This window comes from Etheostoma spectabile, chromosome 16 (genome assembly GCF_008692095.1).
Source record: "Etheostoma spectabile isolate EspeVRDwgs_2016 chromosome 16, UIUC_Espe_1.0, whole genome shotgun sequence".
Classification (NCBI taxonomy): Eukaryota; Metazoa; Chordata; class Actinopteri; order Perciformes; family Percidae; genus Etheostoma; species Etheostoma spectabile.
Window position 1 is genome coordinate 10,734,883 of NC_045748.1, and position 24,476 is coordinate 10,759,358.

Here is a 24,476-nt window from a genome sequence, read left to right on the forward strand (position 1 = left end):
ACACACACACACACACACACACACGTGGCATACGTACAGCTTAGTGTCCCAAATTCCACTATGGCCACGCCAAGACCCGCTCTACGAAGCAGCTTGATTGGTTGGGGTTAGGCATTTGACCTCGAGTGGTCAAGGTTAGGATATGGATAGGGTTACGTTACGGGGAATCTGGGACACTAACCTGCACGTATAGCTATATACACACAGATACCGCCTGCAGCTTGTGAGATGCGTCTCTGCAGCAGCCATGTTGGAACAGACATTTGGCCCGTTTGCATCATAAAGACAGACCTTTGTGCTGCTTTTGGATGCGCACAAAATCTAAGCTTTCTAAGTCTAGCTGCTTTGTCTAGGAAGGGATTAGCAAACTGAGTAACAAACTCAGATTTATATGTATATTTCTTTAAATCACGCATGGAAATGTACATCAAAATATTGTTTCATCGAGATGCATCAATAATCGGTTTAGAATCGAATTGTTGGCCTCTGAATCGGAATCAAATCGTGAGGTGCCAAGAGATTCCCCCCCCTTCGCATTAGGAGGCGCGGGGTGTCTGACCCAAAATGGAAGACCCGCCAACATACCTCAAAGTGTGTGTGTATGTATATATTTGTATATATATTGTCCTTACAATGTCAAAAATATCAAATACTATCAATAAAACAGTTAATTAGATTTTTTTGTAAATGTAAGACTTTCATCTGCCCTTTTTCAGATACTACTGACTGATAGACTGAATTCACCAACTGAAGCCAGAAGAACACATGGATACACACCGTTGGCGACGTAGGTGATTTTACACAGGATGTTGTCTCTGCTGATCTCCTTATCTCCCTCTGGCGGGCTGACCAGGGTCTGACAGATCATGCCGATGTTGATTTTGGCACGGACACACTTGTTGGATGGCTGTGGGACGACAGGAAGGGAATGAAGAAAAAAAAAAAAAAGCAGCAGGATTCTCATTCTGAATCTCAACCGATTCCTCGCATGGCGTCTGAGACCTCGACTGGCTCTGAAAGGACTGGACGACTCACCTGTGCGTCGTCGTGATCCACGGAGAAGTTGCAGACCAGCCAGGTGTCTGGGTCATTCTCGTTGTTGGCCAGGATCTTTCTCATGGCGGACAGGTACAGCACGTCTCTCTGAGATGCAGGCCACACCCGCTAAAGCACACACATTATTTATCATTCAGCATTTCTTACCATTTTACATTCAACGGATCACATTTAAGACTTTAAGACCTTTTTAAAGTGCTCATGTTACGCTCATTTTCAGGTTGATATTTGTATTCTGAGGTGGTACCAGAATAGGTTTACATGGTTTAAAAGAAGAGAGTTAGATGTAGGGTTGCATGGACATAGGAAAATGAAGACTTGTAAGGACAAAACCAAAACTCTTTTTAAGGCCTACAATTTAGAAATGTTGACTTTTTTAAAGCCCAGCGGAAACCCTGATATACAATGACCCCAAACGGATCTGTTCCACTGTCGTGGTTATTTAGTTTCGGATCTTCTAGCTCTTACCTTGTGCGTTTGATAAACGATCGCTGCGTTGTCCGACAGCGTCTCAACAACGTTGAAGCTTTCGATAGTGGCTAAAAGAGGCAGAGAACATGGGAGCAATTAAAAAGTTTCATAATCATACCAATAAATCGTAAGAAATGGATTTGAACTAGCATCGTTTCAGAGTTGGAAGACCTACTCTCCCAGTCGTTGCGGTAGGTCGTGTCCCAGAAGTAGTGGCAGATCTCGTGACCGGTCACCCCCTTTACTGAATGGGTGGCCTTCAGCGGGTCCAAAACAATCCCATTTTCTTCCACCTCTCTCCTGTACACCTACGCACACGCACACGCACACGCACACACACAGGCAAACTGAAGGTGAAGTGAAATCTGGGGTTGCAACTAAAGGTTATTTTAGTTGTTAAAATCTTTTTTCTAGGTCCATAAAATGTCAGAAAATGGTGCAAAATGTGGATCAGTGTTTCCCAAAAGCCCAAGACGACGTCCTCAAATGTCTTGTTTTGTCCACAAAGAGATTGGGGTTACTGTCACAGAGAAGTGAAGAAACTAGAAAATATTTACGTTCAAGAAGCTGGAATCTGAGAATTTCTCAAACTGGTTAATTGATTAATCAAAATTGTTTCCGAGTGATTTAATAGTTGACAACTAAATCGATACATCTTTGCAGCTGTAGTGAAATCATTTTATAATCATGTTTTCCAATGTGCGTACATGTCGTTGGCTTTGATTTGGGTTTAATAAAACACTGTGGTTCAACAGTGAATTCCAGATGCGTGTTATTTTAAGGTTTAACTCAATTTACCCGAAACTTTAAAGAATTTGCTAATTTAGTGCATGACTCAGGGAGAGTATAACATATAGACAAACCTGAGTAAAAACCTCCTCATACCTTCATTTCTCCTTCCTCTACAACCAGCTGCCAGTTGGCGTCTCCGCCGACATCCTGCAGGGAGTAGGTCATGTGATTCTGCACCATCTCCTCCACCTATAACACAAGGCCAGGGACAGAAACACGATGCCAGGTTGGTTAATGACAACGTGAAAAGGCTCTTAGATATCAGCATGGCATGAACTTGCCTTACAGGCCAACTACATTGCACGTGTAATGTATGTGTAACGGGACATTCCAACACTATGCTTCCACTGTAATCACTGAAACTGGCTATACTGTACACCGGAGCAGCGCGTTGTGGTGCGCATGCACGGCAGAGATCCGCTCTACAAGCGTAAAAATAGGACCGTCTTCTATTTATATTTTTAAAACAAGGTGTGTGCTGTGGCCCTTATACACAGAAATGGATCATAAAGTGTCAGCGAATGTCTTGGCAGTTTCCTTTTAAGAGTTTCTGTTTCTATATGTTGTTTCCCTCCCATGTGTCCTCTGATAACAGCTGACAGTAAATTGTCGTTTTCACAGCGCTGTGCTGGCTCCAAAAAACTGAAGAATCTCTCCAAAAAGCTCTCCGTATCGCCTGCGACTAACACAATCCTACGCCATGTGCATGTGTAGCCAGTTGAAAGATACATTCCGGGTCACATTGATCCGTGAACGGTCCGCAAACGTTACACGTTCAATGTAAGCAGAAGCAGAGGAAGCGGCACCTAATGATTTACTGTACATTCTACAGGGTTCAGTTTTTTGGACTAAAATCGTGTGGCAAAAGAAACACTGGACGACACAAAGACTCCATGTTAAAGCAGGTTTATATTCAAACGGGTAGTTGCACAGACCTGACCAACAGACCTGCTAGTAGGGCTGGGCAATAATTCAATGTGATAATTTATCCTGAATTTTTTGGGGGGCATTTTTAGGCCTTTATTTTCACAGGACAGATGAGGGGAATGACATGCAGCAAAGGGCCGCTGGTCGGAGTCGCACCCTGGTCCACTGCGTCGAGGCGTAAACCTCTTTATATGTGTGCCGGCGCTACCAACTGAGCTAACCCGCCCACAATTTATCCTCTTTCAATGGAATCACATCGTGATTAAATCATATATCGAGATATACAATTAATTGCAGATTTGTTATAACATTGCACTTTTTTTGTGCATGCATGTAAATATAGTCAGTATATAGCTGAAAAAAAAAAAAAAAAAGTTCTCTAAATTGTCACTTGAAACATTATTGATGATTATCTAAAATCTCATTGTAAAATATTTAGTGAAAGCACCAATTCTCCACTCTACAATATTGTCAAAACATCAAGGTATTTGGTCAAGAATACGGCAATATCTTATTTTCTCCATATCGCCCAGCCCTACCTGGTAACACAGTTATTATTTCACACAGATAAAAAAGGGCCGCTGATGCTTCGTGCTGCTACAGTGAGTTCCTGTGTGTTCATGATTCTTATAGCTTGAAACGCAGAGGAAGGGGGACTGGCTGAGCCTGGACAGTGAGTTACCTCAGCGCTGAATCTGTGGACGTCACTAGGAGGGGCGCTGACTATCAGAACAGGGGAGGACTGAATTTGAGGCTACAGGGACGAATAGAGGGGGTGATAGAGAGGGAAAAAATGGAGGAGAGGAAGAGTTACACAAAAGGATAAGATGTCAAATTAAAAAGAAATGAGAAAAATAAGGAACGTGAAGAAATGGAAGAGGGACAGGTGGACTGATGAAAGTAGCTGTTAGGTGTGTGCAGTTTTAGGGAGTAAAGGGTTGGACTACCTTGTCAGCAAATCTGTGCGTGCCGGTGCTGGAATAAACGTCTCCGGGAGGGACTGGGCTGGATCTCTGTATCCTCGTTTTGTCAGTGTGAGACTGGACACAAAAAAAGCACAACATTTAAAAAAGAAAAAAAAAAGTGTGCAGAAATAATTGTTTCACTATTTCATTTAGGGCTGTCAACATGAACTTCTTTTAATGCCACAAATTTTTTTTGACATGCGATCAACACACGTACATTCTTTGGAGAAACAACTCGCACATCCAAAAATTCTTTTGTGCGTTGGAAAATATAAACTTGGAGCAAAGGAAAAAATCCCGCACTCTGCTCTTTCTATAACATCACCGTTAACTTACAAAAAACTCCCTCCGGACCTTCATCTTTCTTTCTGTTTTTCTTTCTTTATTTTATTTCCAACAAAAACTAAAAAGAAAAAACGTAGTGTTGCCAATAATATTTTCAAACCGTTCGAAAAGGAGCGGGTTGAAGCCGAGGCGTGTTCTATTTCCCATCAAGAGCATTCATGTTGATAAAAGCATTAAAAATGTGAAAGATATCCTTTTTAAAGTACATTCAGATCAGATCATAAATGGGAGATTAATTTGTGATCAACTAAGAACAATTATGCAATTAATTGCGATTAAATATTTGAATGGATTGACGGTAGGGGTGGGGGAAAAACGATACAGCATAGTATCCCATTTTGCAGCAATAAAACTGAAGTGAGATGAACAAAAAGAGAAATGTTTCTTTTTAGATAAAACAGAGTTTGACAAAGTTTCCTTTTGGGACATCATTTGAAATTGGGAAAACTTAGAAGTTGGAAAAAAGGTGATAAACTGCAATATATCGCAGAATAATGCAATATGTTTAAAATCGCAATAATATCGTATCGTGGCATAAGTATCGTGATGATATTGTATCGGGAGGCATCTGGGGATTCCCACCCCTAATTGACGGCAATACTATTTTTTATAAATATACTACTACCTTCAAAGTATCTCATTGTTTTTATCGAACATCACCTTAGTGGTAAAAATAGTGCATCTGATCTTTTGCTTACCTGTTCTTCTATTTTGTCGTGTCTGTCGAGAGCGGCTTCAACGGCATCGAAAAACTCATCCTCGTTGATGAGGCTGTTTGGACCCTCCTGCCAATAAGGGGAAAGGTAACGTTACTTCAGAAGTGCTATCACAACACAAACGTAATGCTGCATTACAGATGACTTTTACACTTCACCTCATAATCTGGGCCTCCAAACTGAGGCTTTTTCTTCAACTCATTGAGGGCTGATTTATAGCCCTCCTCTATTCTTCTCCGCTTCTCCATCTCCTACGCGGACAAAAATACAGAATCATTAAACAGGTCCTACAATAACTTTCTCTCCTGCATCTTTTTGTTGTTGTTGTTGTTGTTGTAGTAGTAGATGACTGTAGATAAACAAAGAAAAGCAATTACTATTGTCTGAAAAATCCTAAAGTAACACAGGCTTTCTTTCAGGTAAGTGGATGAAACATGGCTAATTGGATCCAAACCTTATCAACCCTCTTTTGCCAGCTGTCTTCTCTCTTCACCATGAGGTCGATACAGTGGGACAGAGTGGCCAGGATCCCCGCTGTGGTGGCCTTGAATGTGATGGCCTCACCCTTAAAGTCTATGCCATTGATTCCCTTGGGGCTCAAGGACTGGAACACTGCACAAAAGAGGAGCATGGGACTAAAACAAATGCTAGTGTTGGGTAAGTTCCTAACCTAAAGTTCTCTTGTCATTTTAGTTAAGATCATTCCTTAGCATCTTAAGAAAATATATTAAATATGGAGGAACATATGGACATACAACGTATGGAGCATCATTTAAAAAAAAAAGAAATTGCTCAAAAACCCATTTTCTCAATCACCATTCTATGACAAAACAGTTCTTGTTGGCCAAAGTTAGAACAAGTAATGGTTGTTTCAACTGAGACATTTTTTATCTGTGCTGACTAAAGCTGCAAAGATTAATCAATTAGTTGTCAACTTTTACATTTATTGTGGACTTTTTCGATAATCGATTAATCGGTTCGAGTCACTCTCTTGTCAAACAAAGCAGAAATTCTCTAATTCCAGATGGTTAAATGTCAATTTTTTCAAGTTTCTAAGCTGAATGTCTTTTGAGTTGTGGACAAAACAAAACATTTGAGGACGTCTTTGTGGGCTTTGGGAAACGCTGATCCACATTTTACCATTTTCTGACATTTCAGAGAAGGAAAAACTAATCGATTATTCGAGAAAATTAACGATCGATTAATCGACAATGAAAGAAATCGTCGGTTGCAGCCCTATTGCTTTCTTAACAAACAATATCTAATGCTGTTTTTTTTTTACAAACGTTACGCTTGATAGTCATGCATATTTAGGGTTGAAATAGAAAAATAACTTGAAGATGTCTGCATTACTCACATTTTTCTTTGCTGCCGTTGTTGTTATTGTGCAAAAAGTCTCCATCTGTCCGGGTGTTGGGGAAATCATCTTCATCATCCTCCACGACTGGAAAAAGAGAAATTAAGTTTCAGAGAAGAGAGGCAAACAGGTAACTGCCATTTCTTGCAGGACCCCTACTGAAAGCCAACTGGCGTTCCAGGGCAGGGTGGCGCGCTGTGGCCAATTCACAACCGAAGCTACGGCACAGCGCACCATCAGGCTGTAGGAAATCTGCTGTGCTGGAGAATATGACAATGGTCTGGTTTCATCTTTAGAATGGAGGGAGAGAGAGAGAGCGAGCGGAGAGAGGGAGGTGAGGAGAACAAAAGCAGGGCTTCATTAAGTGTGGTCATCCACAGGCTCCCAGTGCAGGCTGCCATAAGCAAATGTTCAGCCAGCCGAGATGGGGTTATGAGGGGGCTTGTAGAATAACTGCTGTCTGAGTCACAACACACAGACCAGTGTATACATGATTCAGTGCACGTTCCTTCTGCACTCCAAATATTTTTTTTTACAATCTATACATGAAATACGCAAGCGAAAGATTCTCTGTGACATATCTGTGTCCTGCAAGAAAAAGGTTAGCTTTATCTTATATTATTAATTCTCATTTGTGGTTTCCAGATATATATTTGTGTCACACTGTACCTTTCCAGTATGTCTGCACATTGCTAGACCTAATGCAACAGCTACGTGATAAAACAAACTAGACTTCAACAAACTATTTTCTTAAATCTATTTATCTATTGGTTGAAAAAACTAATAAGAATAATTGTTTTGTCTGTAAACTGCCTAAAAGTAGTAAAAAAATAAAATTTCTTGCGCGTGCCATCTTCATAGTTGTACTGAAAGAAAAACCTTTAGTTTACTCTAAAATGACAAAAGCATTAAATCTATTTTAGCTTAAAAACCTGACGACTGGAGCACTTATCCAAAATGATAAAAAGTTGCTTATTAATTTTCAATTAATTGACTACCACAGGAAGTGGTATTTTCAAAATAAAATAATATTCACTTCTCATCTAAAAGCACAAAAATCCGATCCCCTACAGAGTAACAAAATAACTGGTTAGAAGAAGTGTAGGTGTCTGCGGCTCTTACTTTTATCCCTCTGCAGCTCATCCTTAGACACGGCGTCTGAACAGCTGTCAAAGTATTTCTGAAGCGTGTCCACCTGCCTGCACAAGATATCTCTGAAGGTCTCCATCTCTGCCAGCTTCTCTTTCAGGCTGTGACCCTTCTAAAAAAACAAAACAATAAAGCATCAGAGTTGTCAGCACTTTGTTTATATTTCCACAAACCACAAATCAACCGTTCAGTACATGTGGGAAAAATAAACAGCTTGCGTGTTTGCCTTCAAATAACAGAAAATACGTCCTGTTTGCAGATACAAAATGGAAGCCAAAGACTTCCTCAGCCAGAGTAAACATTACCCAGAAAACTGACCTTAAAGGAGGATGTGGAGGTGGCAGAGAAACCGCTGGTGGCTGATGTGAGAGACAGCATGGAGCCATGTCTCCGCAGGCTGGACTCGGAGCCATATCCAGAGTCAGCCTACATGGGGTCGGGGGTTCAGACACGGAGACAAGTCAGTAATCTTGTCACAAAGCAGCCTAACTCAATAACATACTAGGTTGAACATACTAGGGGTGTGACGATATATCAATCTGATATATTGATTCAATCCTCAACGGTCCAATATAATCAATACAAAGTGAAAATATTGATGAAAATATTGGTTTCATATAATTTCGTAATTTTGAAAGTCTCACTGTAGTAGTTTTGTTTTTAATTTAAATGTCTGGAAGACCTTGGTAATGAAATTGTCCAATTATTATTTTTTTTAGTTACTTACTGTAAACACAATATAAATGGAATTATGTATCGTATATCGGGCCCCTGAAATGAATCAAAATTGTATAGTGGCAGAATTTGTGGTGTCAGTAAACATTGTATCGTGTTCCAAAGAATCAATATAATATCATACCGTGATAAAATGTGTGATTTTACGCCCATTTATCATACATCATAATTAGTCATTTAGCTGGCACAAGTCAGCAGAAACTTCTAGAGGAAACCCAGTGACACAAAACCAAAGCTTAACCACTAATCCTGCAGTGAAACTGATCTAAGTAATCGCTGCTCTAGCTGTCCATCTGATCTAAAGTGTTCTCCCCATCGTGTCCCATCTATTCTCACCGTGTCCCATTTGTTCTGGTAATTTAAACATTAATATACTTAATATAAATTAATACTGCTCTCTTGCCTTACAGTACTACAGTCTAATGTTGTAAATCCCCCAAAACCCAATTGCACTACCTATCTACCTACACTTTATATTTTTATATTTTATTCTCTTATATTTTGTATTTTTATATTTCGTGTCAACACTGTAAAGGGGTTGCAACAATCTTATTGCACAGGTACTGCACTTGTGTATAATGACAATAAAGGCTTTCTATACTATTCTATTCAAATGACCTATTTTAAGTTACTTTTGTGTTACATCCAAATATGTACACAAGGTTGAAATCCTATTAGAAACAAGAAAAATAGCTTTCCAGAAAGCCTTATTAATATCCTGTTGTAAAACCATTTAAACAGGATATGGTTAGGGACCTCAACAGAAGCACAGCATGACACAGATTCAGTGACCATGGCAACACAACTGAATCTTCTTCTGACTTCCTGTAAACCTGACTGGTTCCCCCCTTCTCCTCTTACATAACATCCTGGCCCTCGAAATAGATGGCCGTTGACAGCAGAGAGGAGAGGTTCAACGGTACAGAGAGATACTGGTGGAAAGGAGAAACAGAGATGTGTTTCCCTTTAAGAGACACTGCCAATTACAACCACCAGGGGGTGTGACATGTCAATGCACGTGACTGGCAGTTGTAAGAGGCTGGGGTAACTGTCGGTCAACGGCCAGAAGTAACTCCGTCTGTATTCACACGAGATTTCAGTCGGCGCTGTTTGCCCTTTAGCCAATATACTGCCACTGCTGGCTTTATCAGCACACCTTAACTATTTGCATGAGGGCTGTTTAATCTGTTTGATAAGAACATTAATGTGATAAGTATGTCAAGCTTTATGAGTGTATTAAGTTTTTGTAAATGATTTAATTACTATAAAGAGGTTTGAACTTCAAGCTATTTTTTTGTGTGCATGTAAATTAAGGAAAAACGCTAATGAAATCGATTGTTATTCTTTCTCTTTACCCTTTTTTCTGTTTTGTTCAATGTGTTTTCAACAACTGCTGTTTTATATTGAATGTTACATGCTCAAAATGAATAAATGAATTCAACGCAACAGAAGAAAAACAGCAGCAGAGGTTTTTTGTTGCAGCTACATCACTCGATAAATTCAGAAAATACAAAATATAAAATTAGTCAAAAGTAGCATAAGCAGCTGGGTCTCCTGTCACCAATCTCAGCTATATGTATGGTAATTCTTACACGCGTGTTCCTAAGATGCACGCAGCATTGCAAACACTGAGTAGCTGTATGATTGTTTATGTGTGGGGTGATTAAAACTTGAGTGCTCTCACAATCCTCACTAGTGACATAAAGCCTGGTGCTTATGAAAAGCTGCGCTGAGCAGAAACAGACTTATCCAGGTCACAAAGCTGTTTCAGCAATAAAAATAAAATTACCATAGAAGAAGACCTTACATTACTGGAATTTATGCCATATGGTTGTCAGTGCACATTACAAAATAAACAAACACAGCTTACTTTTAACAGAAAGTATCCTAGAAACAAGTGTTGCTTTTAGATTTCACGGTCTAACTAAGAGGTCTGAACTGTTCGTTGTTATGTGTTGTGTCTCCTTGGAGACCCTGGGCTGCTGAGTGTAATGTGGGTTTGAGAAGGATCGGGGGCTTCTAGGAAGAAGAGGTCTCAGCGGTGACTCATAGTGAACAGGATGGGGTGTGTGTGTGTGTGTGTGTGTGTGTGTATATGTATGAGTCACGGTGGTTCTCCAGTGCTGGGATGAGTGAGTGGGGGGGGGATTTCCCAAACTAAGGTCTATGACTGAGCATGCATGTGTTTTGGCAGACAGGCTGAAGGTGTGGTTACTGTCTACTCCTCATCTATGTCAGACACATTGCTCCACTCTGGATTATGTCTGCCTTAGATTTAGACTTTATCATACACATCAGTATAACAAAACCTTTTGTTGATGTTGTGCTGTCATTTTTATCTTTCCTCTATGGCTAGGATCACTCATGGGATCTTTACACCAACAATGCAAAACATAATTTACATATTTGATGGTTGGTTGCTGTGTATGTACGACCATAAACAGTGTGTAGGTATTCTCGTTGTCTTCAGTTAACAGTAGGGATTGCAACTTTCTTTTTTGTCCTTCCCATTGACTGAATTAAATGGGCACTGCCACTTTTGCTCTCCTTGCAATACAAGGCTTTTCACAAAAGTACTTAAAGGCTGAACTTGCATTTCAGCCCTGTGTAAATTCACATTGTACTGATAAGAGCTCCTAACTCCCTAGACTCCGCCTTGAGATTTATAACCAGTAAGGTCTATGGTATTTTATATGACAGGGTTGGATGGTCTTCTCTCTGAGAAAGACGTGATACTCACTGGTATCACTAAGCCTCTGTTTTGGAAAACTGCCATCTTACCTTACAGATCTACTTTCGTCATTCAGAGGGACATTATCGGACTCGCTCTGCTGACTGGCTTTTACTTCATGTTCCACAAGCTCGCTCTGAACTTTTCTGAAAAACTGCTTTTAGTTTTAGTGCACTTGACTCATGGAACGAATTACAACACTTTCTTAAAATCAACTCACTTGTGCCTTTTGGACATTTTAGGAAACTGATTTAGGACCTCTAAACTTCTACTTGTAAGAGCTTTACATGGTTGTATTTCTTTTGCATCCTGGTTGTCCTGATCTGTTTATCAAATTGGTTTTCTAATGTTTCAGCATCTTTCTCTGTTCTCATGATGGTGTTACGCCCATTCTGTGCTGTCTTTGTCTACTGACTCAATGTCATGTGTTAATAAGGGCTGCCACTCAATGATATTTCGAGTATAAATTTTGATAGAATGAATGAATGAATGATATTTTAGGCAAACAACAAAGGAAGAAAGCTGTGACTATGAGTCAAGGGCTAACGGACTCTCCTCCAGGGAAGGTTAAAGCGTAACTCTCACCAAAATGCTAAACGAAAGTTTGACTCGGGTACATTCACAAAAGACCCTTGGTTACATTTTGGCAAAAGTTACGCTTTAACCTAAACTTTTCAGGGTTGTCCCCAGAAAATCTTTAAAACAGAGTTATCTGTTGACTGTGCGTTTCACACATCTTTCTCAGTAAGTCTTCTAACCCTTTTCAGGGTAACCCATGTGTTAAATGTCTGTGTATATAAAGGATTATCTTAACTCTGAGCCAAATGTTTGTCTAAGGTTAGGATAACTTTTAGCTAAGCAGCCTTTTGTTAAAGCCTTTACATGAGTCATGCACCAATCGTTAATCATCAAGGATAAAAACTATTTCACACAGTAAGAATTTGATGGACTAAATAAACACAAGTCAACACAAACAGCACAGAGTACGGTGCTAAAGACAAATGAAGCACTCAATCCTACGTCCTACAGACTTGCCAACAAACGCACCAGTGGTGAAGTGATGAATATTGCTCCCTGGATTCCTCCCTTCTCTCTCCTTCCCTCTCTGATACTCTGATAGAAACACACACACATACAATGAACACACATTCACAAATCCAACCTTTTATTAACTTACTCTTATTTGTTGCAAATGTGACAAGGATTTGGTTTCTTTTGATGCCAGCAGTTTGTTTTCTGCTGTGTTAGCGTGTGTGTCACTTACTCTGTGCAGCTCAATGGAGTCAATCCACTGGTGTCTGTGCTCGGGGTCTTGTGCTCTTAAGTACCACACGCTGTCGTTTACACTTATGTCCAGCCGGCACTCGTCAAACTCGTGAGGCTAAAAAGGAAGGACACCGGACAAAAACTCGGATTAGACAGTGTTAGGAATGTAAAAATACAGTTAACTTCTAATTCAATACAATTCATGATTTTGAGTTCACAACACAATTTCATGTCGGCTGCAGACAAATGACTGAAAAATATTCCTTTATTTATATAAACTGTGCTAAACAACAGATGTGCTCTTATCAAAAGTGCAACTGAAATTGTATTTTATGTAAAACAAATAAAATGAAAAAAATAATTTGAATTATAAAACAAATCCCACTTTAAAATAAATAAATAAATCGAAGAGAAAAACCCAGGCTGTTTAAAAATTGCATCGCAATTCATTTTCGAAATCTCAACTGGTTGTAATCTTTACACATTTATATATTGATTTTAACCAATTGACGATGAATTGTTACGATGTAGTCAGTGTGCATTTAAAGTATACCGTGCTGATCATTTTAATATTATCATCAAATAGTGCTGGGCAATAACAATGTTGTATCAGATATGAGACAGATATTGTCTTAGATTTTGGATATATTGTAATATGGTAAATGTTGTCTTTACCTGGTTTTACAAGCTGCTTTACAGTAAAGTGATGTCATTCTCTGAACTTACCAGACTGTTCTATTATTTACCTTTACCCACTAAGTCATTATATCATTTCTGGAGAATATTTATCAAAAGTCTCATTGTGTATATAACATTTTGTTAAAGCATCAATAGTCAACCATACAATATCGTCGCAATATCGACACTGAGGAATTTGGTCAAGAATATCGTGATATTTGATTTTCTCTATATAGCCCAGCTCTATTATCAAATCCTCTCTCGACATCTGATAGAAGCAGAGAAAGGGATCAGATAATGAAGAATTCTATGAAATGAGGCCAGTTATAGAAACCCAGCTGGCTTGATCTTTGTGATAATGCTGTCGTGTTCTTTTCATAGCAAGAGGAAACATAAATCTCTTTCCTGCTCAGGAAGAGCAGTGAGAGGGGCATATGTGAGAGATGGCAATCCATGTAAATTGCTATTGAATTGAAACTGAAATAGCAAACTGTTTAACCCTCTGGTGTGCGCTACGTGGTGGACAACAATCTGTTCCTGAGATGGCTTTAACAACTAGAAACATGGCAAGCTACCAGTCACAGTGATGGGAGTAAAGATCTATATATATATATCACAGAGATATAAGATGAGGAGTGTACTAGTGGCACAGCAGCCTCCATTTTCAGACACCGTCCTGTAGGGGAAGACGCAGACAACTGGCCTTTTAAGGCAACTTGCAGGATGGAGCATATTCTTAATGGCCCTCCAATGTGCTGTCAGCGCTGTGAAACTGCTGCGGCGGCATGGCGAGCAACCAGGGACTGTGTGTGTGTGTGTGTGTGTTGGGGGAGAGTAGCAGTGAACGGAATGGTGGTGACAGCAATGGTATTTACCTGTGTAGTATCTTTGAAATGTATGGGGCCCTTCTGAAAGGACACCTCCTCTACAGTGAGTCCCGATGCTAAATAACTCTCATCACATTTACAATAAAAGAAGAGGCTGACATATGATTGAGAGTCTGGCTTGTTTGAGCGTAGTTGAGGATGCCGCATGAAAAAGACAAAGAAGAGGAAAAGACTGAATGAGCAGGAATGCCAGAGACTGCAGTTTGGACTGTAAGCAAAACAAAGAAACCGCATTGGAGAAGAGACCTCTGCATTCCTCTGTTGGCCACAAATCAATAAACACATCTGGGATGTTTTAGTAAATCTGAAATGCACAATAAATGCAATCATTATTCTGTGGAGGGGCAAGAGTGTGCAATGTTGCAAGAACGACGGGAGCCGCTGATTCAGAGAGAAATAATTAGTGATTGAAATTAACAACTGGAGTGTTTGTTAAATTAATGTATTTATCGATTATTTGGGTTAGAGAATCAATATGTTATTATAAGTTTATTTTATATAATTATTCGTTATGGATTTATTCTGTCTACCAACTCTATTTAACCTATACAAGATTGACACTGCTTAAAACATTTATTTTCACGTAGACAAGCTATAATAAAAAAGGCAAAACTACTGCAAGCTCGCATTCTATTATCACCCACGAATGCATGTTCCCAGAGACAGCCTGAGCCCAAACCATTACTGAAGGTTGTATTACTTCAGTGAGATGGCAGAGTATTAAATGGCCCCACTATGGTGTCTTTAAAGAGATTTCATTGGAGGAGTGCGACTTGGCTGTGTTGCCCGACACCTGGACGGCACTGAGTCCAAGACCAGATGCTCCGTGTCAATAATGTACAACACAAGGCTGGAAGCTTGCCAAAGCAGATGCTCATTTCAAAAGTAACCAGCAGCACGTGCATAAGATCAACACCAGCGGCATAGACCGACTAAAAGAAGAAGCACGAGTGAGGAAGGAAACAAATGTGTTGCCCCCTTAACCCTCAATTTGTTATTAGCTAGTCAAAGAGATCAACAGACAACTTCAACAGCCTCTTTCTCTCCTAAAACACAAAGATTGTTAGCAGATAGGATTTTAAGTGTCATTTGGTTGGTATGAAAATAAGAAAATGGATTCCTCTTGATCTCCTTGGGACTATGGAGTCATGTGTATACTGACTGAAAGCCAGGGTTGGGGAATGAAATCCTGCACTGGGCCAGAGAAGGTTACTGGGATCCAAGGATACAGTAAATAACAATCCATCACTGGAAGGTCAGTTTAGCAGCATTGCACATTACCAGATGACATGAAATGCTGACGGTGGTCTCAGCCTGGGCCCTATGTGAAAGGAAAGCAAACAAAAAAAACTGTGCAGTGTTTGGTTTGTGAGTCTGTCTACTTGTGCGTGCGTGTGTGTGCTTGATGAATGAACAACCAGAGAAACACAGGCTGATGACAGAACAAAGTCAATGTGAAGAGCTAGAGAATTTCTATTGCCTAATCAGTGCATGCTGGAATACGTTCCAACAGGCCACGCTAACAGGTATAAAGAAATGGAAGGATGAGTACTGCAGCGTTTGCAGCAAAGCACTTTGGTTCCCAGGACAAATCCATATTTTGATTATCTTTCTCGGTTAGGAGGACAAAATCAAATAAGGAATAAATCAAAAAGGAAATCCATCTTTGCCATGCTTAAAAAGCCTTCTCATAATGTTACTTAATACATTTTTAAACCTATCCAGGACAACAAGTAGACCGTGACAAAGCAAACTCAAAAATAACCACAACACAAAAAATGTCCCCCCCACTAAGATATCAAAGCAGACAAACAACTGGGCCGTTTTTGTTAATTCAGGGGATTGTGTGATCATCCTTGTTTATTGTTTATGGTGATCAACTCTTTTTTATGAGCTGTCAAGTACTTCCCTTATTGTGGAGCCCAGCAGTAGCTCAACTCTAAACTAGTGCTGTAAAACAATTAAAATATTTAATTGCGATAATTTGCATTAATGTCATAGTTAACTCGTAATTAATCACAATTAATCACACATTTGTATCTATTCTAAATGTCTCTTGATTTCTTTTTTTCCTCTTATTTTTTATATCTTAACATGGAAAAGTGGATCGGCTTGCTTTGTGCAAATCTTTTATTTATTTTTATTTTAAAACAACATTGGCATATAGCCTCCTGTAGTGTTCAATTTCACACGTAACATTCTCTCTTGGAGCAAATAAGCTCTCACACAATGTAACATTGTCAATAAAAAGGAGAAAAATTTGCAAAAGAGTTTGCAAAAGAGAACCGGAAAGGAAGGGGAGAAACAAATTTTATGAAATAATTTACAGCTTAAGATATAAAGTTATTTTTCCACCTGTATCGCAGTGTAACAAGTCCTATAAACATCAAACCCGAATGATGAGACAGCTTTATTCTGTCTCTATTTTCTTCTAACACAAACTTCCTACTCAGCTTCAAAAAGACCGCCCTTCTGTACTCTTCCTTTAAAACCATTTTGGGCTGGTGTGTACGTGTTTGCAGTCACAGTCTCCAGAACTGAAGGATGGGAGCTCACTTCAATAAAACAAAAAAGCTTTTGATTTTCAATACCTACAAAAAAAACACATAGGTGGGATTGAAACCAATTCAAACACAGAAACCCTAGCTACACCAGACTCAAATGGATTTCTGGACAAATAGAGTATGTTGTTTCTTCATCATTATTACTGAGGCATGTAACCAGGAACATCTTTCTGTAGACTTAGGACACCAAAACAGGATCCCAATGACCCCCATTGTGCAGGAAACACTGACTCACCAAGTGGTCAGCGTGAAAGGCAAGAAACAGGAAGGCAAAATAAAAAAAAAAACAAGGTTGATAACGAGACACGTGTGCGCGCAAACACGCGGTTCTTGACCTTCCTCATGACCCCTTACGTAGAGGAAATCACAAGTCACGGAAAAGTCTCATTTCCTAGTTAAAGAAACTTAGCAATTTCCACCACACCTGACGTCATTCCCAACAGTGTATTCTATCTCCAAATGACCTGAAGTCATTTGCTTTCCCTATCCCTTTGTGACAGATATAGAAAGGAGAAAAAGCCCAATTGTTGCAACCAGAGCCCCTGCCTTGCAGAACTAAAAACAATCCAGCACTAAGCTACTATACATTCAGTCTGCACTACCCACTATTCCAGTGAGACAGGGAATAACAAGAATGCCAGTGTGCAATTAATAACTGACCATGAATCTAAAAATGGAAATGGCGGTTAGCGGCCTTTGAAGGAAGACACACTGGCACCAACAAACAACCTTACAATCACATGTACCTGCAGCTTGGAATAGCATGACGAGATAGTCCACGTCCATGTCAACACAGAGTTTAAGGGTTTTTATTTTTGTCATTGAATGTACAGAACATAGGGAGATGAACTATGAGCAATAGCTGACGCAACAACAATATTTTAAAGTAAGCTAGTTACCATTTTTATTTAATCCAGTCCAGGATAAAGTTGACTAACTGAATAACTGGACACCAGATATGTTGGTTGTAAGTTACACTGAATGGTATCATATTCAGTGTCCTTAAGTTTCAGAGTGATGAAGGTGGCTGTGAACACAAAGAGACGGTGCTTGTTGTGACCTACCTGTACTATTGTGTTAGTTAAGACTGTGTCAAACAGATGTTGTTACAGGTCTGATGAAACTTGAGACACTAGTTTAAAGTATATGTGATTGCATTTTATTGTAAGCCATTTGTATGGGTAATTTATTGTTTTCAATCTATAAGTGCATCTCACTCAATCTTTCTCAAGCAGGTGGAGGAATGGGGGATGATATGGGAGTAAGTGTGGTTTTAGCTTGATTGACAGGATCAGACATATGCACATATGAGGGGTGTGGTGTTTGACTCAATTAAGCCCAACAAGCTGCACCTGCAGCTCTTGGGCTCTTGTTTCCCCACACACACTACACACTATGTACCTTTTATAAAGTTGAACATCTACACTCAGAGTGGGCTGGAGGACATAGCTGAGAGACACTGGAGCGAGCAGGCCGGTTCAGAGCACAGATGAAAAGTGTCTGGGTGAGTCCCAAACACAGCACAACCCCTTTTAGACGTAGGGGAGAGCCACACACATTCAGGCAAGCTTAGGTCTCACTCTGAAGTTAAATGCAGCATGCAGGGATAGGAGAGTTGATTCATGTTATCCGCTAAGATAGCTTTTGGTATGTGTGTCCTTGGCAGTACGAGCTTAGTTTGGTTTAGCAACCATAGCACCAATCTTTGGTTTTTATACTGTGTCATTTTGCTCTTTTGAGAAATGCTTCCGGCCATTTTCTGTGGTTGTTCTGCAATGAACATATCACACATTCAGGTCTGCCCAGGTTTCTCAACATTACTTCCCTAACTGAAATCTGTGTATGACACAGTGCAACTTAAACCACCGACTTCCCTCTTAACTAATTACATACAGTGTATGCACACTAGAGCTGCAATGATCAACCAACCATTTATTAGTCGATCAACAGATAATTAATCGCAAACTTTTGATTTTGATAATCATTGGTCATTTGCAGCTTCTTAAATATGAGAATTTAATGCTTGTCTGTGTCATATGATAGTAAATTACATACCTTTTTGGGACTGTTGATTGGACAAAAAAAAAAGACATTTGAACACTGCACCATATTAAAAACGGTATTTTTTACACTATTTTCTGACATGGACAAAACAATTGGGAAATGATCAGAAGATTACTCGATAATGGAATAAATAATTAGTTTTAGCCATAATGCGTACAGTATGGCGACATCTCTTCTGTGGAAGCTTTTATTCTTTATTCAGAATTCATATGTTTTTATTCCCATGGTATCAGCAGCCTTTGATCCAAGCTCCTAACTCTGGGCCAAATTGAAACGACAAAGTACGAAGCCTCAATACGGTGCAAGTTGAGTATGGTGTCAATGAAAAGATTGTCTATGGCCACAATAGATGTAAAGGTAGATATTCCCTACTCTTAACTAGAGATGGCCCGATGCCATTCTTTGCTTCCTGATTCTGATACCTGAACCTGCGTATCGGCTGATACGAGTACTGATCCGATACCAGTGTATAATATATTTGATTATGTTTTAAAAGCTGTATACTACTATCCCTGTATGGATGTAATATGATCTATATCTTTGTTGTTCCTCAGGTTAAACTCTTTTGTGAAACATGAACAAACAATGAACGCCACAGAACTTCCTTTTATCATCCAGTTTGAAAGTCAATTATAACGGAAAAAGAACATTAATAAACTACTTTAACGTAGATTTTCTTTAGTTTTTTTTCACGTCGTATCTGATCGGTACATTAACTCCAGTACTTCCCGATCCCAGTGTTTTTAGGCAGTATCGGAGGAACATCTTTACTCTTAATACACCTCAATGTTTTATGTCTGATACCATACTGTATCATGGTGCATCTGTGTCTGAGTTGATAAGAAAGTCATGAGGGGAAATGAAATAAAGGGTGAAAAAAGAAGATAAATACTGGTGAAGAAAAATAAACTTTTGTTTAAAATGTTTTTTCCCTGCATGGCTGTCAGGTCACCAGCTATAACTCTTTGTTATTTACACCCCAGGGTTTTGAGGCATATTTCCATTGGAATGAGAAATGACTACAGTAGAGTGTTGCATGGAGGTTATTATTTACGTAAGCTGGGAATGGATGAAGCTGAACAAATAGCAGGAAAGCCTGCTTTAAGCTTCAGTCAATGAGTGACCTGAGTTCCCACTGAAACATAATGCAAGGTTAAACAGTGTGAACACAATCACTGTTGCCACATTGGGATTTATTTTTCTCTGTGCTTAGCAGTGTGGTGTAACCCCTTTTGGATCTCTGAGACAGTATATTATTAGTCTGAAAGGTTTGGGAGTCTCTGCTTCAATATACTGTAAGCTGCTGTTATCCCTGCTCCAATTTCTTGACCTATCCTACGCAGTGAGTGACACTGCATCACTAATCGTGATGGCTTTTACATTAAAGTGTTACCCATAGCATGTTATTGTGAAACTAGAACGGTCACCTGACAGGCCAGATACGCTCAAATAGAACATAATCAGGAGCTCTTTGTAAAAGAATAGTTTCACCAAGAGTTGAACAAGTTTTTTTGAGAAAACCAGGGTAAAGTTCTTAATCTGATTTAGAATTGCCAACAATAAGTGAAGCCTTAGGCCAGCACAAGCATCCCTTCATGGATTTAATAGGAACATATGGTGGATGCCAAACATCTGAATCCCATCTTATATTCTATTCCAAACATCTCTACACTATATATGAGAGGCTTGGGGAGAAGAAGAGGGAGGTGGGTAGAACGCCCAAAGAAGCAGAATCAGTATGTGCTCCAGATGTGATCAGCGTATCCCCTTCATGTTGATTTGGATGGTATATTACAGAATTAGAATACCTTGACTTTGTGTTAATAAAATGTAAATGTTTCATCACATCAGAGTGCAACACAACGTTGCGATTCCTTGACATTTAAACACAGCATGCAATGTGGCCAAAGGTAGGGCTGCACGATACGAGGAAAACTTGCGACAACGTTGTTGAATGTTGAGGTAACGATATTACTTGTGATACATAAACCGATATTAAAGTCTACTCAGCTTTCAGTATTCTGCTAAAATACAACAAATTGCTTTTTGAATTTATAACAAATCAGAGGAAATCATTCTTTTATTGAAATAAAAGTAAAAAGGCACACTTTTATTTTTAAGTGCTGGTTTTACTGATATTTTCTTTCAACTAACACAAAATATCTCTGCTTTCTCTGCTGTTTGGTGGCTTAATGGTGAGAGTGATGGTTCCTATTTCTTGTAAAATGTAGCCCTCTTACATAAACAGCATACGTTCTTGTATGACATTTCAAAGCGCCGCTATTGCACAATGTAAACTGCAATCAAAAACACAGAGCTTTCGTCAAATACGCCCCCGTTCTTGCAGTAAAAAGATTGTGTCATATTGATGCACAGTCAACAGAACGGCTTTGTAGTAAAGAAAGTCATTAGTACTCACGGTAATAACAGCTTTGCTAAGGCAGAGGGAACCGCGACAGCCATACTCTGTCTCATCCTGAGACTTGTAGTAACTCAGTGTGTTGTTTTTTAGAACCACCCAACGGTCCTGCCATCCATGGATGTAATTTGTCCACTGAAAAAATAAAGAACTTCAATTAATAACTTTTGTATACTGAGGGTCAAGAGAAATACAAAAAAAACATTTCTACAATGTAATGGAATATTATGTATTTGCAACATACCACCTTCTTTTGAAAATAATTTCCTGTTCTTTGGACATTTATTCAAATGGTTTAGAGGCTGCGCTTTGTGGTGTTGTATTGAAAGGCTTCCGGTCTTCATCAAAGGACTGTTTATTTGTATTGTAGTCTCCATTTTACTGTCAAATTGGTGTACATTACAACACTACATGTACGTTTGCACTTTTGGGAAAACGTGTGTTGGCTCATTTGTGGGATTGTGTGGCCTCATTAATCCTCACAAGACTTATGCCGTGTAAAGGGCTCAGTGTGATTGAAGAGGTGAGCTTTTCTGAATGCAGATCGGCTTAATTTCACAATATGCGTGGCTAGCAGGTCAGCATGCAGTCTGTTTAGAAACAATGACATCAATACCCCATTTGCTTGTGACAGCTTAACTAATTAAAACTGTGTTCAACTAGGTCAAAACCAAGTGAGCAGAAGCTTTTGGCCACAAGGGTTACCAAGACTTTGTCTAGCTGGCGACTTAACAGTCTGTTTACTGACGAAAACAGAAAAGATCAACAGTAACTTGGCTGTGCATGGTGCAAACATTTACTAGTAACAGCATCCCAGCAAAGGTTTTCCCGCAGCTTGCATACTGTTAAAGCAATATTTAAAGGATCACTGATCATTTTCCCATAACACCAACTAACACCCTTCGCTGTATCCGTATTATCATAGTAGACATGGCAAAGGCACAGGGCCTGCTTTAACCTTTTTGAAATGAGGCGTTCAGTAGTCAATGACAAAATCGGCACAAAGCCTTTTAAATCTTTTTGATAGGAAAACGTTAATGTCTGCACATGTAACATTACACTAGGCCACAGAACAGCTGCAATAATTAATTATAGTGGTAACAGAATTGCGCAACCATTTCTGTGCAACACCTATACCACAGGTTTAACATTATTATACAGGTATTCTAACATGTAGCTAAACCTGGAATGAGCTATGCACTTTTAGCTCCACTCATTACCACAGTAAATGAATAGAGGATCTATGAGCTAATGTATAATGATATTCCTGAGCGGTGTATTTTATACAGTGGTGTGTTTCTCATGCAAGACAGAGCTGATCTTTTGGGCCAAAACAAAAGTTGATTGAACAGTTCTTCTTCTTCTCCACTCTTATCCCCTCATTACCAACAAAAACTACCCCAGCATTGGTGTCATAGGCAGATAGCAGTTTTGTTTTGGCATTGGCAATCATTACAGATTAACCTGTGAGTTCATCGGCTGATGAACAGTTATTATTAAACAGATTTGATCGTATTTGACCCAAATTGCTATAAAAATAAAGCTGTCTGAATAGCAAAATAATTGAGTCAGATTACACGGATTAGCACCTCCCATATTACAGCTAATTTAGTCACTTCTATTCCATTCATAAGCAATGCTGCGCATTATTTGTCGTAGTGGAAATATACCCACTGTGTTTTATGTGTCAACCCAAATGCCTTATCGCCACAACACCTGGCTGTTTGGCTTTTTTCTGAATTAGAACTTGGCAGTGACCGAGCTAACTCGGAGGAAATCGAGTTTGGCCGAAAACATGACTTACCTTACTAAGGACTCCGCTCAAGTCGACGACGCCAACGAGATGTCCAGACTCATCTCTGGGCTCTACATCTTCCTCGGAACCGGACGAGTTCCAGCTCTGATTGTCTGACATTTTCTCAACGCTATCTGGCTCTTAAAGTATAAAAATGATATCAACTTGTATATGACGCTCAGGTGTACTACAGTTACGCTCGCGGGACCTGAGTGAGAAGCAATTCAAGCAGCAACAGTTCACCGAATCATGTTATTACTGACTAGTAACGTTAGCTCTGAGTGCACAAGGAGTTAACCCAAATAGCCGAAGGCTTGACAGGGTCGATAACGTTAGCTGTAAGCGTTAGCACCCACCGCGTAAGGTAAATTAACGTTGGTTAACTAGCCAGCTAGCTAAATAAATCTGCACATATTCTGTGGTCAATTGTCCAGGTAAACGTTATAACCCTGTAACGTTTTTGGCTGTGACGTTCCGTCCCCAGAAGTAGCAAAAAAAAAAAAAGATTAATTTCAGGTAAACGTGCTCCGGCAAGCTTCAGTAGTCAGAATGTAATCCGTCGCTGACTCTTAGAGAAACGCAGTGGTTCCCCTCTGTACGCTGGTGACAGCTCTCCCGTTCAACGCCATGTTTCAACTGACGTCCGGAGCTTCTTCTCGGTGGGTGAGCCGTGGGCGCGTGCTTCAGCTTGTGTGGTGCGCAGGGGCGCTGGCTCGGGTGACGTCACCAAATCCACTCCTTTTGTAAACGGGCTCCGCCCCCTGTTTATAGCACTGGAAATAGTCTGGCGAGTTCAAGGAAAATACACTGAGGATTACTCCGGTGTGATGCTCCAGATTAAGTAAGGTGTAACTACTAACCTAATTGAGCTTTAACACACTCTAAGTGAATCTCTCAACCTCGATTTAGTTTAGATTTCAGATTAATGAAACAAAGTAACCAACAAATATGTAATTGTGTTTTATTACAGATGAGACTTAATTGATCAACAGGTGGGATTCCACAAGCTTCCCAGCAGTATGAAGTAGCTGTACATAATGCATCACTAGTTACCATCCAGTTATATAATGGGATTGTGAAAAGGGCCATTTTGCATAATGTTAATAATTTTGTACTCTTACTTTAATATTTTAAATTCTTATCCACCACTAATATTTATGAAAGCCAAGAACGACCATGTATTTTTTGTATGCATTATCTTATAACAACCTACATTAATAACTAAGTATATAAAAAATATTAAGTCGTTATCATGAGATAACAATGCACAAAAAAAATTCCATGGTCGTTCTCAGCTTCTGTAGATATTTATACTTCCAGATAAGTATTCATTTCTATTTAATTGTCAGGGGCAAATTAGCTACGCAATTAATTCCACTGTGGTTATTTCTTTAAACACAAATAGGTTATATTCTGGAATAAGATTAAAGGTCCCATGGCATGAAAACATTTTTTTTTTTTTTTTCCCAACCTGCCTTTGGTCCCCCAGTGGCTAGAAATGGTGATAGATGTAAACCGAGCCCCGGGTATCCTGTTCTGCCTTTGAGAAAATGAAAGCT

General features: G+C 39.5%; 1 protein-coding gene across 6 annotated transcripts in view; it reads right to left on the bottom strand.

The window, feature by feature from the left end:
• LOC116703915 (ceramide transfer protein) overlaps nt 1–23,588 on the bottom strand; it is a 26,774-nt gene extending 3,186 nt beyond the window's left edge. For 3 of the 6 annotated variants that reach the window (XR_004335543.1, XM_032538997.1, XM_032538998.1), the window contains exons 1-17: nt 22,927–23,588; nt 21,123–21,257; nt 12,509–12,625; nt 12,292–12,357; nt 8,097–8,204; nt 7,752–7,890; nt 6,630–6,716; nt 5,727–5,884; nt 5,431–5,523; nt 5,255–5,341; nt 4,194–4,286; nt 3,929–4,000; nt 2,413–2,508; nt 1,703–1,835; nt 1,525–1,595; nt 1,036–1,164; nt 778–907 (exon numbers count right to left, since the gene is read on the bottom strand). Coding sequence is in view for 5 of the 6 variants with exons in the window: in XM_032538997.1 (XP_032394888.1) it covers nt 778–907; nt 1,036–1,164; nt 1,525–1,595; nt 1,703–1,835; nt 2,413–2,508; nt 3,929–4,000; nt 4,194–4,286; nt 5,255–5,341; nt 5,431–5,523; nt 5,727–5,884; nt 6,630–6,716; nt 7,752–7,890; nt 8,097–8,204; nt 12,292–12,357; nt 12,509–12,625; nt 21,123–21,257; nt 22,927–23,037 (1,825 nt within the window). In the remaining variant the exon portion in view is untranslated. The remainder of the gene's footprint in view (nt 1–777; nt 908–1,035; nt 1,165–1,524; nt 1,596–1,702; nt 1,836–2,412; nt 2,509–3,928; nt 4,001–4,193; nt 4,287–5,254; nt 5,342–5,430; nt 5,524–5,726; nt 5,885–6,629; nt 6,717–7,751; nt 7,891–8,096; nt 8,205–12,291; nt 12,358–12,508; nt 12,626–21,122; nt 21,258–22,926) is intronic. The other 3 variants (XM_032538999.1, XM_032539000.1, XM_032539001.1) reach the window with 3 other exon arrangements.
• Nucleotides 23,589–24,476: the final 888 nt, after the last annotated feature.